Genomic DNA, 11,697 nt, shown 5'->3' on the forward strand with positions numbered 1-11,697 from the left:
TTTGTAAATAGCTTCACAAGTCCACTTCGTGTACAGCAATTAACCACTAAGAAGAATATATGCAGTGTATTATTTGTTGAAACTGTACTTCCGATTGGATTTGAAACTGTCTCATTGCTATCTGTTTATCAATAAAACTTTGAAAAAACAAAAAAAAATGGGCCATGGGTAAGTCATACAGAACCTAAAAGTAGGGGAGTTCTGGATGGCAGTGTGAATGAGACTGCCTACATTCCACTTCCAGCTCGAGCACTTACTAGTTGTGTGTACTGGAGAAATTCCTCCACCTCCCTGGTCCTCTGCAAATGTGAGGGATAATAGCTAGTTGCAAAAGCTTGTCTGAGGGTTTAATGAGATAAACGTGCAGTGGCTCAGCACAAGGCATCCAGTCAAATAGTTGGCCATGGGCATTAGTAACATTAATATTGTAACAAAGAACGACAGGCCTGGAGTATATAGAAAACACCCCATACAGATCTAGAACTAGATTTCAGGAAACAGAGTGGTATTGTAATTGATAGCATCAATTTTTTTCTAGTACTAGAGGTTGAACTCAGGGCTTCCACACTGAGATATGTCCTTTACCCTTTTGTTATTGTTTTATTATTATTGTGAGACAAGGTCTCAGTTTCTCAGACTGAGTTTCAATTTGCAACTCTCCTGCCTCAATCTCCGAAAGTGATGGATTACAGGAGTCTCACAGCATCTTGATCCTTCTGTGGATGTCTTGCCCTTAAGTTGGTGCACTGATGGGTTTTGGAGACTGCAGTGCCCAAGCATTCAGGAGCAACCTTTGAACAGCAACCTTGGCCTCCCCTTGCCTCTGTAGAAGTACTTACAAAACATCACGAACACATCCCTTTCCTTGTCAAAGACGACGATGTTGAAGTTCTTCCCCACGAGCTGCTTAACTAGACCTTGGTCCCAATATTTTGGAATCTCTTCACTGGGTTGATGTTTCTAGAAAGCAAATTCAAGAGATCTAACAATGTCTGGAAAGGTACTCAAAATGGGGCTCCCACCCTACTGGGAAACCATGAGGAGATCTTCTCTACAACTTTATTTCCTGCATGTAGAGCTGTTTTTGTCATGGAAATCTGTCTTCTCACTGCTATTGAGATGCCAAATTTTTAATATATTTATAAGGACCTTGCTGTCTGGCCTCTGCCAAGATTACTATCTTTTATTCTATCCCCACCCAGCTTTTGGAAAGGATTTAAAAGACTCCTTCAGTGGAGCATAACAGGGATGGCAAATGAGAAGGTCCCAATATGCACACTTCTCTTTTCTTGGTGATGGATGGGCAGAGTGAAAATAAAATGGGATAAGAAAATAAATAGACTCAGGAATCAAGAAACTTATAGAAATATGCTGGGTTGTTTCTGAGTCTGGTAGGCAGTGTGGATTGTGCCTCCATGAAGTCATCTGAGCTCATGGTAACATTCTCTTTCCCAAGTGTAGGCCTGAAAGTATAGGGAAGTCAAGTGGGATCTGCTAGAGGTGGTCTTTTGCCTGGTGGGCACTAAAAGGAACAGAGAAGGTGGCAGGGAAGGGGATAATGGAGTTGCCACAGTGGGGAGCCATGAACTCCAAGATCATGGAGGAAGACACTAAGGAGACTGTGAAATGGCATCAGGAGATTGGAGGCCATGAGAAGGATGGAGAAACATACCACTGTGTGTCCTGCAGATGAGAACTGAAAACTTGAAATTAGGCATTTGGAGGAGCTGCCATGTCTAGGCTGTAACTATGCGAGAGGTGGCTAGGACAGCTTGGGCCCACCAGTCATTGGAGAAGAGAGTTTACTGTCTCAGATGTGGACAGCTCTGCAGTGAGGGCAAAGGAGGGGTGAAGGACAACACAGAAATCAGAAGCTTAATCCTAAGAGAGCCAAGAGGACAAGGTCAAATGACAGCAACAAGGAGGACAACAAGTCACCTAAAGTCCAGACGCATGAGAGGCAAAGAATCTGGGTTTTAAAAATGAAAGGAAAAAAATGGGCTTTGGAAGTGGCAAGAAGGACACCAGCTTTCCACTGGTGGTCTTGTGATGCTGGACATAAGAGAAGTGCAGCTTCCACTGTTAAGGTGACAGGGAAAGCAGTGTCCTCAGGAAAAAAGAAAGAGGGCCTAGAAACACGCAGAGGTGAGATGACCATGGCTGTAGGGTTTCCTGGTCTTTTCATTTACTCCTGTCTTTCCATAATATTCTTGAAGAATGTCTCCTCTCTTCTCAAAGATATCCTGGTTTGGAAAAGAAGTAATGTGTTCTCCCTTCTTCAGCAGGGTAGAGGAGCATACAGCAAGTGCCGAGTACACAGTTCAAGATGTCGAGTCACATGATTCTCTTTCTGAGGTTCTCCCCTCTTTCAACAATGTAGACCACGTTCTGGCTTCACTCAACTGAAAGCTCCCTGGAGCCTTTGAGGTTCCATCTTGATTGCTGTGTTCTGCCCCCTTACCCTCCCCGTGGAGGAGGGTACATCTACCCGTGGATTGAGTACATCTTCCCGGGGACACCATTAGTGGCCATGAGGCATGCAAGAGCCTCCTTCAGAGGATAAGTTAGCCTTCTAGTGTGCCTGTTTTCCTCTTCAAAATTACAAATAAAGAATTAATGATAATATTACAGGCTCAGTTAATGAATAGAATGATTTTTTCTAATGGTGTTTGTAAGTAGGATCACAAGTCTGCATCTTGTACAGCAATTAACCACTAAGAAGAATATATGCAGTATATTATTTGTTGAAACTGTACTTTCGATTTGATTTGAAACTGTCTCATTGCTATATGTTTATCAATAAAACTTTGAAAAGAAAAAAAAATATTACAGGCTCAGGATGGCTCAAAATTTGGATGGATTGAGATGAAGAAATAGGAAGAATTATTTCACATTGAGCCATGAAGTTGACCTTTATTTTGCCTCTTAATTCAGGTGAGAAAAGTCATCAAATTCCATGAAAAATGATTTTGAAGTTTTGGAGAAAATTTATCTGAGAAAAGGCTTACCTTGGCAGTTTTATTCAGGAAGCTTCTGCCAAATGTCTTGAAGTTTTCATAGTTTATCTCATCTGAAGGCATCTTGTACCGGGCATCAGAGCTCAAGTTTAGGATTTGAACAGATGGGACAGCGAACTTTGTGACCTGGAAATACTCTAGGACATGTCTGCTTCTTTGTTCATCCACATCCACAACAATGAAGAGGATCTGCCAAAGCAAACAGAGCTGTTGTCTCTCCAGACCTTTTAGCAAAGACAGAAGTTAGTAGGAAGCTGTATGCTACTGGAATGTAAGTAGCAGGGACCCTGGAGCCCCTCTGAAGGACAGGATACAGGCTGCCTTCTGTCTGGCAGGTGCAATCTGACATCAAGTACACAGACAGGCAGCAGCTGCAGCCTGGCTTCCGTTTCCTGTGCTGTGCATATCCTCAGAACTTCACGAAGTCAGGAAATGCTGAGCTTTTGCTCTCATTCGGCACCTCAGTTTCCTTACCTATTAAATCATGATTATAATAGCGCCTACCTGAGAGGGTTGTGAGGATTAACCGGCACGTTGTATTATTCCATGATGAGCAGATTGAAAATGTTCAATACATGCCAACCCTTATTATTGTACAACATTACTCTACCAAGGAAAGCCATGTCTTCATTCAATTATTCATGCAATATTCATAGAGTGGCCACTAGGTACTAGGCATTGTACTAAGCCCTGGAGATACAACACTGCCCAAAGCAGACAAAATCCCCATCTCCATAGAGCTTACAGTCTAGTGGCGAAATCAGATAATAGATGATTCAGAAATAAGAGACATTTAGACGAGGGACAATGGGATAGAGCACACAGACGAGGGGAAGCAGGGGTGCAGTGAAGTCAAGGTGATTCGAGGAGAACAAATGGAGATGACATTTGAGCTGAGAGCTGGGTGATAAACAACAAGCCAGGAAATGGGGGTCTAGGAAGCAGAAATTGTGATACCAAAGGTCTGGCAGCAAAACAACAAAGGCCCAGGGTCCCAGGAATGGCCATGTGGCTCCAGCACTGTGAGGCAAGCAATTCCAGGAGATGAGGTCAGAGGTCCAGAAAGGAACTTGGGTTTAGTGTAAACGTAACAAGAAGCCAGTGAAGGACAGTAAGTCAGAGAGTGGTGCGATGATCATTTTGAAAGGGTCACCCTGGTGGAAGAGAAGAGTGGGAAGGCCATTTAGAAATCCCTGCAGACACCTGGTGTCAGATGCTTTCAGATTGTCCATCAAAAGATGAAGGTTCACACTGTATGCTAATCTTCCAGGCCTCAGAGGACCTTGAAGGACAAAGCAAGCTGGTTATGTCACCCCTAGATTTGGTATGCAAATATAGGTGCAGACCCCTCCTGGCTTAATTTATAATAAGCAGGGCAAGTAAAGGGCCTCAGCTCTGCACGTCTTGGGTCCCCATCCAAGAATCCCAGAAAGCAATGGCACAGTCTACAAACCTTGTTCTGGAATTCCTTGGAGGCCAACTTATAATGCTGAAGTATGACTCTATACGACTCAGACTTCCTGGAGACAAACAGCAGCATGTGATTTAAAATGTTCATTTCATAAATCAGATCCTTATTCTGAAATTACAAGGAAAACACGTTATCCAAGAACACACAGCCACCCCACTTAACCTTCTTCTGGGAACATTTTGCCCACAAACCTGAGTGTTATATTCAATCACAAAATCTGTCAGGTGCTTTCTTATGACTCCATTGAGGTCCTGTTTGTAGGTACTGTCATTAATAAGCTCTTGGCGGTTCACAACTCTCCCCTTGAGGGAAAGAAGAAAAACATTAGAGGGTAGTTAATAAATATAAATAGCATGATTTTCCCCTCGGATAAAAGAAAAACAAGGAGGTGTGGCAGGTGTAACACATAAGCCAGGCACTTAATGAATATGAATAACTGAGTAGATTAGCCTGTGGGTGGAATACGGACATGAGCTAGCTGCGAAAACCTCAGCTCTATAGTGACAGGCAGGATAATGGAGGGACAACCTCAGCTGTTGTGATTGAAATCCATCAGACAGTCCCTGCCGAGACTGAGTAGTCTCTGCCACGCTGCTGTTCATCAGTGGACAAGCACCAGGACATTGAGACAAACCCATTCCCAGACCATACAGACAGGCAACTCCAATGAGCATTCTTAGTGTTTCTTTGGCATGAAAGTTGCTTCCGACCAAACTTCCTCCCTCCTCTCCCTTCTTCCTCCCTTCTTTCTTCCTTTCTTCCTCCCTCCCTCCCTCCTTTCCTTCCTTCCTTTCTTCCTTCCTTCCTTCCAAAGGCTCCTCAGACCTTCATTGTGAGCTAAAGGATCTTCCCCATCTCCTTCTTTTCCTTCTGAGGTATTTTCCCTAGTAAATATTTTTTATCTTTTTTAAAAGAGAATAAAAAAAAATAATAAAGGGCTGGGGAGATAGTTCTGTGGTCTAAGCGCCTGCCTGGTAAGTGCAGGGACTCGGGTTCGATCCATGGTACCACATGCCGTGCCACCCATGAACTCTAGGCATGCTGTGCCAGACACTGAAACCCGGCATGGTGGTGCATCCCTGTAATCCCAGCACTGCGGAGGCTGAGACAGGAGGATACCTACGAGTTTGAGCTGCATAGTGAGACCCTGTACCAAATAAATAAATAAAAGTTTTTAAAGTAGTAATAATAATAATAATAATAATTTAAAAATATTAGAAATTATACAGAATTTCACTAAGCAAGATGATAGGGGGGGCGGGGAGATGGCTCAGTAGAATAAGCACTTGCCTGGCAAGCGCAAAGGTCTGAGTTCAATCCCCGGTTCTGCCAAAAAAAAAAAAATGGATGATAGGAATTCAACAATGGTTGTTGTATTGCATATCGTTGTCTTCAAATTAGTTGTTCAGATTACCAGATATAAGCATGCAAAATTGATCAAAAAAAATTTTTTTTTAAAGCATTCATTGTTCCTTTCTATGGACCAGTCGAAATCAGCAGCACAAGTAAATATTTTTGTATATCTAATCCTGCCTGGTAACTGTTCTGCAGGATGTTACCGGGGCCTAACTAAAGCAGGGCCTGGCATGATTCTTTGTAGCCCATGGAAGTCTGTAGGGGCAGGAGGAGCAGCTATCAGCTCCTTTCTACTCCATCTCCTGCTCTTAATCTCCACCCACGGCCCCTGTTCCAAACTTGTCCCCTGGACTCCCTGCCGTGGTCTCCACTGGGCCTCCCTTGCAATGCCTTCAACCCATGCCTGACACAATTCCAGCCAGAATGGCGATGTCAGGACACACATCTAATTATGTCAACTGTCCTCCAGATAAAGTCTCAATGTTTTACTGGCCATAACAGTCAAGTAAAACTAATTGGAGCGCTCACATAATTCTAGTTACCACATTAATCCTCACAGCATTCCATTGAACTATGATTTATTTGGCTTTACATATGAGGAAACTGAGGCACAGAGAAGTAGAATGACTGGTCCAAGGATTTTAGGCTAGTATAACGTAGAGCCACGACTGGTTGATTGATTGATTGATTGATTGATTGATTGATTGATTGAATGTTGCTAGGGACAGAGCCCTGGAACTGAAGCATGCTACCCATGGGCTCTACCACTGAGCTACTTGGTAGCACTGGAGCCAGGATTGAAATGTAGGGAATGTAGCTGTAGTGTTCATACTCTTACCTATTAAAATATATCCAATCTCTCTCAGATGTATTTTCCAAGTTTGCTGCTTGGCTTTTGATTTTTTTTTTTTTTTTTTTTTTTTTTTTTTTTGGTGGAACCGGGGATTGAACTCAGGCCCTTCCGCTTGCCCCAGAAGTGCTTATTCCACTGAGTCATCTCCCCAGCCCCTGGTTTTTTATTTTGTGGTGGGACTTACTCTGCAAAACTTTTAATTTTCACATGGTTCAAACATAGTAGTACTTTCTTTTCAGGGTTTCTTGTGTTGCTTTATAAAGGGGCTTCCCTAAACAAATCTAGAAAACAAACTCTCTCGGCATAGCCTGGGCTGTTGAGTGGCTTTGTGAGATCCTGACTCAAAATAAAAAATAAGAAAAGAACTAGGAATACAGTTTAGTGGTAAGACTCTAGGTTCAATCCCCAGTATGTAAAGCAAAGCAAATCTTCCATGGCATCTTCTGATGCTTCTGTGGTTACATTATTATTTTGGAGGGGTGAGTGGATCAAAGATCAGTCTGGAATTCAATTTGGTAGAAGGTATGATGTATGGAGACTGTTTCAGTTTTCCTTTTCCCCACATGACTGTCTAATTGCCTTACCACCATTTGTTCAGCAGCACATATTTTCCCCACTGCTTTAAAGAACCATCTTGCTCGCACACTAAGTTTCTACACGTGTCTGGGTTTATTTCTAGACTCTATGCTGTCCCACTCCAAAACATAAGCCTTCATTTCCCCCACTTAATGACTCAACAATTCCCATGAGCTCAGGATAAAACAGGCTGTGGCTTTCTCTGAAAGTCAGGTGGGTCTGGGCATCACTCTGTCTGTCCCACATGTTGTCTTGGAAAAGTCACTAAGCTCTGTCAGTTATATCTGCAAGTAGCAGAGCTACATGAAAAGGTGGCTTTGTGTGCTACAGGAATAAGGCATGTTCCACGAAGCAGACCATAGTGTCTAGAATGTTTAACAGAACCTTCTAGATGACAGAATGCTTTGTACATCTGGGTTGTCCAATACAAGAGCCACTAGCCCAGTCTGGCTGTGGAGCTCTTGCTATGTGGCTAGTGTGACTGATGAACAAAAGTTTTGATTTAATTAATTTTGATTTAAGTAATCACATTTGACCAGTGACTGCCACATTGGATAGCTCACATCTAGACCTTGGAGATGGAAGGAAAAGTGGAACTCAGTGAACTCAGGATGAGAAAGGTCTTGTGGACCTCATTACAGATTTATACCTTTAATCTAATAGAAACACATTACAGACTGTCAGAGAAGAGGAGAGATGTGACACAAGATTTGAATTGTGGGAAGACTGCTACCTCAAGGACCAGCATTATGTGGTTAACACAATGGGCTATGGGAGACGATGAACACTTGATGGTTGCAGATGTGCTGGTAAGTGGACACATACAAGGGGTGTCTGGGATAAGGAATCAGCATGACTGGGGAGAATCCCTGTTCCTGGGGACAGAGAAGATTAGGATGTTACTGGGCTTCCTGGTTTGCTTAGCTACAGGGGAGAGGTGGTGGTGCCATCCACTGAGAGACCAGTAGCACAGGAGAGAACTCAGAGAGAAGACTGTGACTGTGAGCACAGCCATTTGGTACTGCTGTCAAGATCTAGAGATGAGGGTTGGAAGTGGATGTGTATGGGACATGGGCTACGGGCAGCACTTGCTGAGGATGGACGGAGAAGCATGAGTCAGAAGGAAAACAGGCACACACTGAGCCTGAGACTGAGCCACAGTGAGCTCCACTGACTGATTAAAGCAAGAAGCAAAGACTAGGCATGACGGTGGCTGTCTGTAATCCTGGTGCTCTAGGAGGCTGAGGCAGGTGGATCACAAATTTGAGCCAAGCCCAGGCAATTTAGTAACTTAGCACAACCCTGTCTCAAAATAAAAAAGTTTGAGGACGGAGCTTGGTGTAAAGACCATGGTAAAAGCAAAAGAAAAAAAGAGGAGTAGGAAGTTGCAATAGCAAATGGCTAGAAAAGCCAGAGAAACACAAAGAAAATGAGATGTCACAAAGGTCAGCTAGCCCCAGCTTATACCCAAAGCCTATACACTCCCCTACTTAGAACTTCAGACTGCCCACAACAAATGTCCTACCTTTTTGAATACGAGGACACTGTCAAGGACCACATGGAAACGTCCAATGGCATTTTTTATCGCCACCACTCCAAATGTAAGCTCGGGGAAGTCCTTGATCACATCATAGAACATTTCTGCTACTTCTTCCTCCAAATCCTGTTTAGGAAAAAGTTTTGCTAGGCTTTAGTAGAAAACAAAACTGTTTGGCTTGTTTGAGGGGAAGATGGCAATAGTGGTTCATCTGTCCTTTCACTTCTCCAAGTTTCAGAAACGTATTCCTGGTCATCCCATTCCTTCTCATGGATATTTCATGCCTAGCTGCTCTGGCTATGACTAAAGTCAAATAGGCGACTCTTTAGATATCGATGCAGAGAACTGGTTGTCTTCATCTTTTCCACTTATTAAGATAAAAGCTAGTCTAACCTATGGATTAAGAAATTTTTGACATTAATTCCTTAACTACTTTCAGGAGACGCAATTGATTTGATCTCATGTAGTGCCAAATGTAGACAGTATGAAAGATGGCTAGAATCTCAACCTTTATTCTTTAATTCTCTCTTGAAATGAAATTTGGCCAAAAATACTGGGAAGGGAAAGGAAAAGAGGCACATATGTTTTGCATGTATGAACACAATGCCAAAGTTATGGGTTCTGATGTGAGAAGGAGAAAAGTCATCAATTTAACATAAGTGACGAGTTGGGGATATAGCTCAGTGACACAGCATCTGCCTGGTAAGTGCAAGGTCCTAAGTTCTATTCCTGATGAATGAATTAATGAATTAATGAATTAATAAAATGGGGCTGAGCATTCAGGAGGCTGAGCAGGAGGATCACTGAGAGATTGAGGCCAGCCTCGGCTACAAAGTGAGTTCAAGGTCAACCTTAACTGCATAGTGAAATTATCTCAAAAAGACAAAAAAAAAAAAACCCAAATGAGTTAAGATGCATCAGAAATTCATTTTCTATAAGCAAAACCAATCTTTAGATGATTTATAAACATATAAAATAAAAGCAATAGAAAACTTATGAAACATTTCATAATTATATCTTGTAATTTGTGCCCATTCCTCCACTACACACCTGAGGAGAGTTGGCATCTTTGCAGATGAGTATATGTTAATGAATTATGAACACACATTTTTTTTTGCAGAACCGGAGATTGAGCTCAGGCCCTTGTACTTGCCAGGCAAGTGCTTATTCTACTGAGCTATCTCCCCAGCCCCCGCTGATGAATTGTGAAAGGTCTTAGTTTATATGGAGGTAGGTGGGGAAGAATGGACCAATGATGGAAAGAGGCTAGCGATGGAGGCTGATCTGGTCCAGGTATGTCAGGATCATAGAAAACAATGGCTCTCAAATTAGAAAAAAACCAAAACAATCTCCCTTTATTCTGTGATGTTCTGAAAAGACCCCCACAAAAGGAGTAGTTTCACTTTTAAACCAATTAAATAAGTATGTCACTTTCCTCTCTCTTCTTTCCATTCCTGTCTATCTCTCTACCATCTCTTACCACTTCTGCTTCCACTTTGTCTTCTTGCAATTGCATCATGGAGCTCCCTTAGAAAATCTGCCCAGACGATGGGGAAAATTGGGCATGGGACAGCACTTGTGACTGAGGCTTTTCACCTCACCTCTTCCCAGACACAATCTCCTCATGGGTTGAAAAGTCACCTCCTCCCTCTTGACCTTAGTACCTGGAAGAAACCAATGATGACCACAGGCCTGGATTGCACAAAATTTGCCACTTGCAGGCTGTTGTTGAACAAAAATGCTTTCTGGCTAATTTGTCTTCTCAACCAAACCACCAAGGCTGCAGATTCAACCACTCCTGGAGAGGGAGGGAAGGGGGTAGAGAGATTGGATCTTGTTAGCTGAAGCAGGACTTATCTTCGCCAAGCACTGAAAGACAAGGTCAGTTTCTCCATTCCAGTTCTCCCCCAGGCTCCAAGGTATGAATATTCATAGCAGCAGATAAATTTCACTGAGCTCTTTCCAGGAGCCTGACACTGGGATGAATGTTTAGTTGACTTGTATGAAACTTCATAACAACTTTACAGGACAGACAGTCTTACCCTCCCCATTTTACAGATCAGGAAACCAAAGTTCAATTTTCTGATAGCAAATCAACTAGTGAACTTGGGTATCAAACTTAGGAGGAAATAGTCCAAATCTTCCTTCATTTTGTACCTTCCAAGGTGACAGAAAAATGAATTTATGTCCTTGAAATAGAAATATACCTCTGTGACCTTAGGTAAATCTCATTATTGCTCTAGGAGACTAACTCCCTAGCCGTGACTCAACTGCCCTCTAAGGTCATATATCCTGACTTTTATTTCTTGTCTGTGGTATGGAAGGTGTCAAGCACACAACAGTCTTACCTTTTAAGACTGGAAATACATGTGCTGTGTCTGGAAAGAAAAAAGCAGTGAACCAGGATGTGCACAGGCCTATGTACAGATGGACATGTGCTTCCAATTTCATGTGGCATCAAGTAATGCACATTATAATTTCATAGTCTATCAGTTTATATCAATGTCGCTATAGAACAGAAAGGAGTATCTTAAATGAATGTATGAGATAAAGGAATGTTTTAAATAGCTTTAGGATACATCCACAGACATTTATTCATTCACTCATTCATTTCTTTATTTTTTTTAAGGATGCACTAATTGCTTTTTATGTTAAGTAAGTAGCAGTGCTATGCTTAGTCCTGGGGTGTGACTGTGGGCAGAAACAAGCACAGCACACTGCTTTTCAGCACTCATTCTACTGAGGGAGACAATCATCAAGTAACGACACAAACAAGTCTATTATCCCACTCAAAGCAAAGTTCTATGAACCCCTAACAAAGACCTGTGACCTAGATGGTAAATTCAAGGAGGGCTTTCTGAGCTGCAAACCGGTGGATGTGCTGGAG

At 42.4% G+C, this 11,697-nt stretch overlaps 1 protein-coding gene across 1 annotated transcript in view; it reads right to left on the bottom strand.

The window, feature by feature from the left end:
• Pdilt (protein disulfide isomerase like, testis expressed) overlaps nucleotides 1-11,697 on the bottom strand; it is a 54,409-nt gene that overhangs the window by 13,899 nt on the left and 28,813 nt on the right. Inside the window, exons 4-9 of the mRNA XM_023704373.1 lie at nucleotides 10,475-10,608; nucleotides 8,799-8,936; nucleotides 4,680-4,790; nucleotides 4,471-4,596; nucleotides 3,009-3,206; nucleotides 840-960 (exon numbers count right to left, since the gene is read on the bottom strand). Coding sequence (XP_023560141.1) covers nucleotides 840-960; nucleotides 3,009-3,206; nucleotides 4,471-4,596; nucleotides 4,680-4,790; nucleotides 8,799-8,936; nucleotides 10,475-10,608 — 828 coding nt within the window. The remainder of the gene's footprint in view (nucleotides 1-839; nucleotides 961-3,008; nucleotides 3,207-4,470; nucleotides 4,597-4,679; nucleotides 4,791-8,798; nucleotides 8,937-10,474; nucleotides 10,609-11,697) is intronic.

Source organism: Octodon degus, unplaced genomic scaffold, assembly GCF_000260255.1.
Source record: "Octodon degus isolate 3935 unplaced genomic scaffold, OctDeg1.0 scaffold00195, whole genome shotgun sequence".
In the NCBI taxonomy this organism is placed as follows: domain Eukaryota; kingdom Metazoa; phylum Chordata; class Mammalia; order Rodentia; family Octodontidae; genus Octodon; species Octodon degus.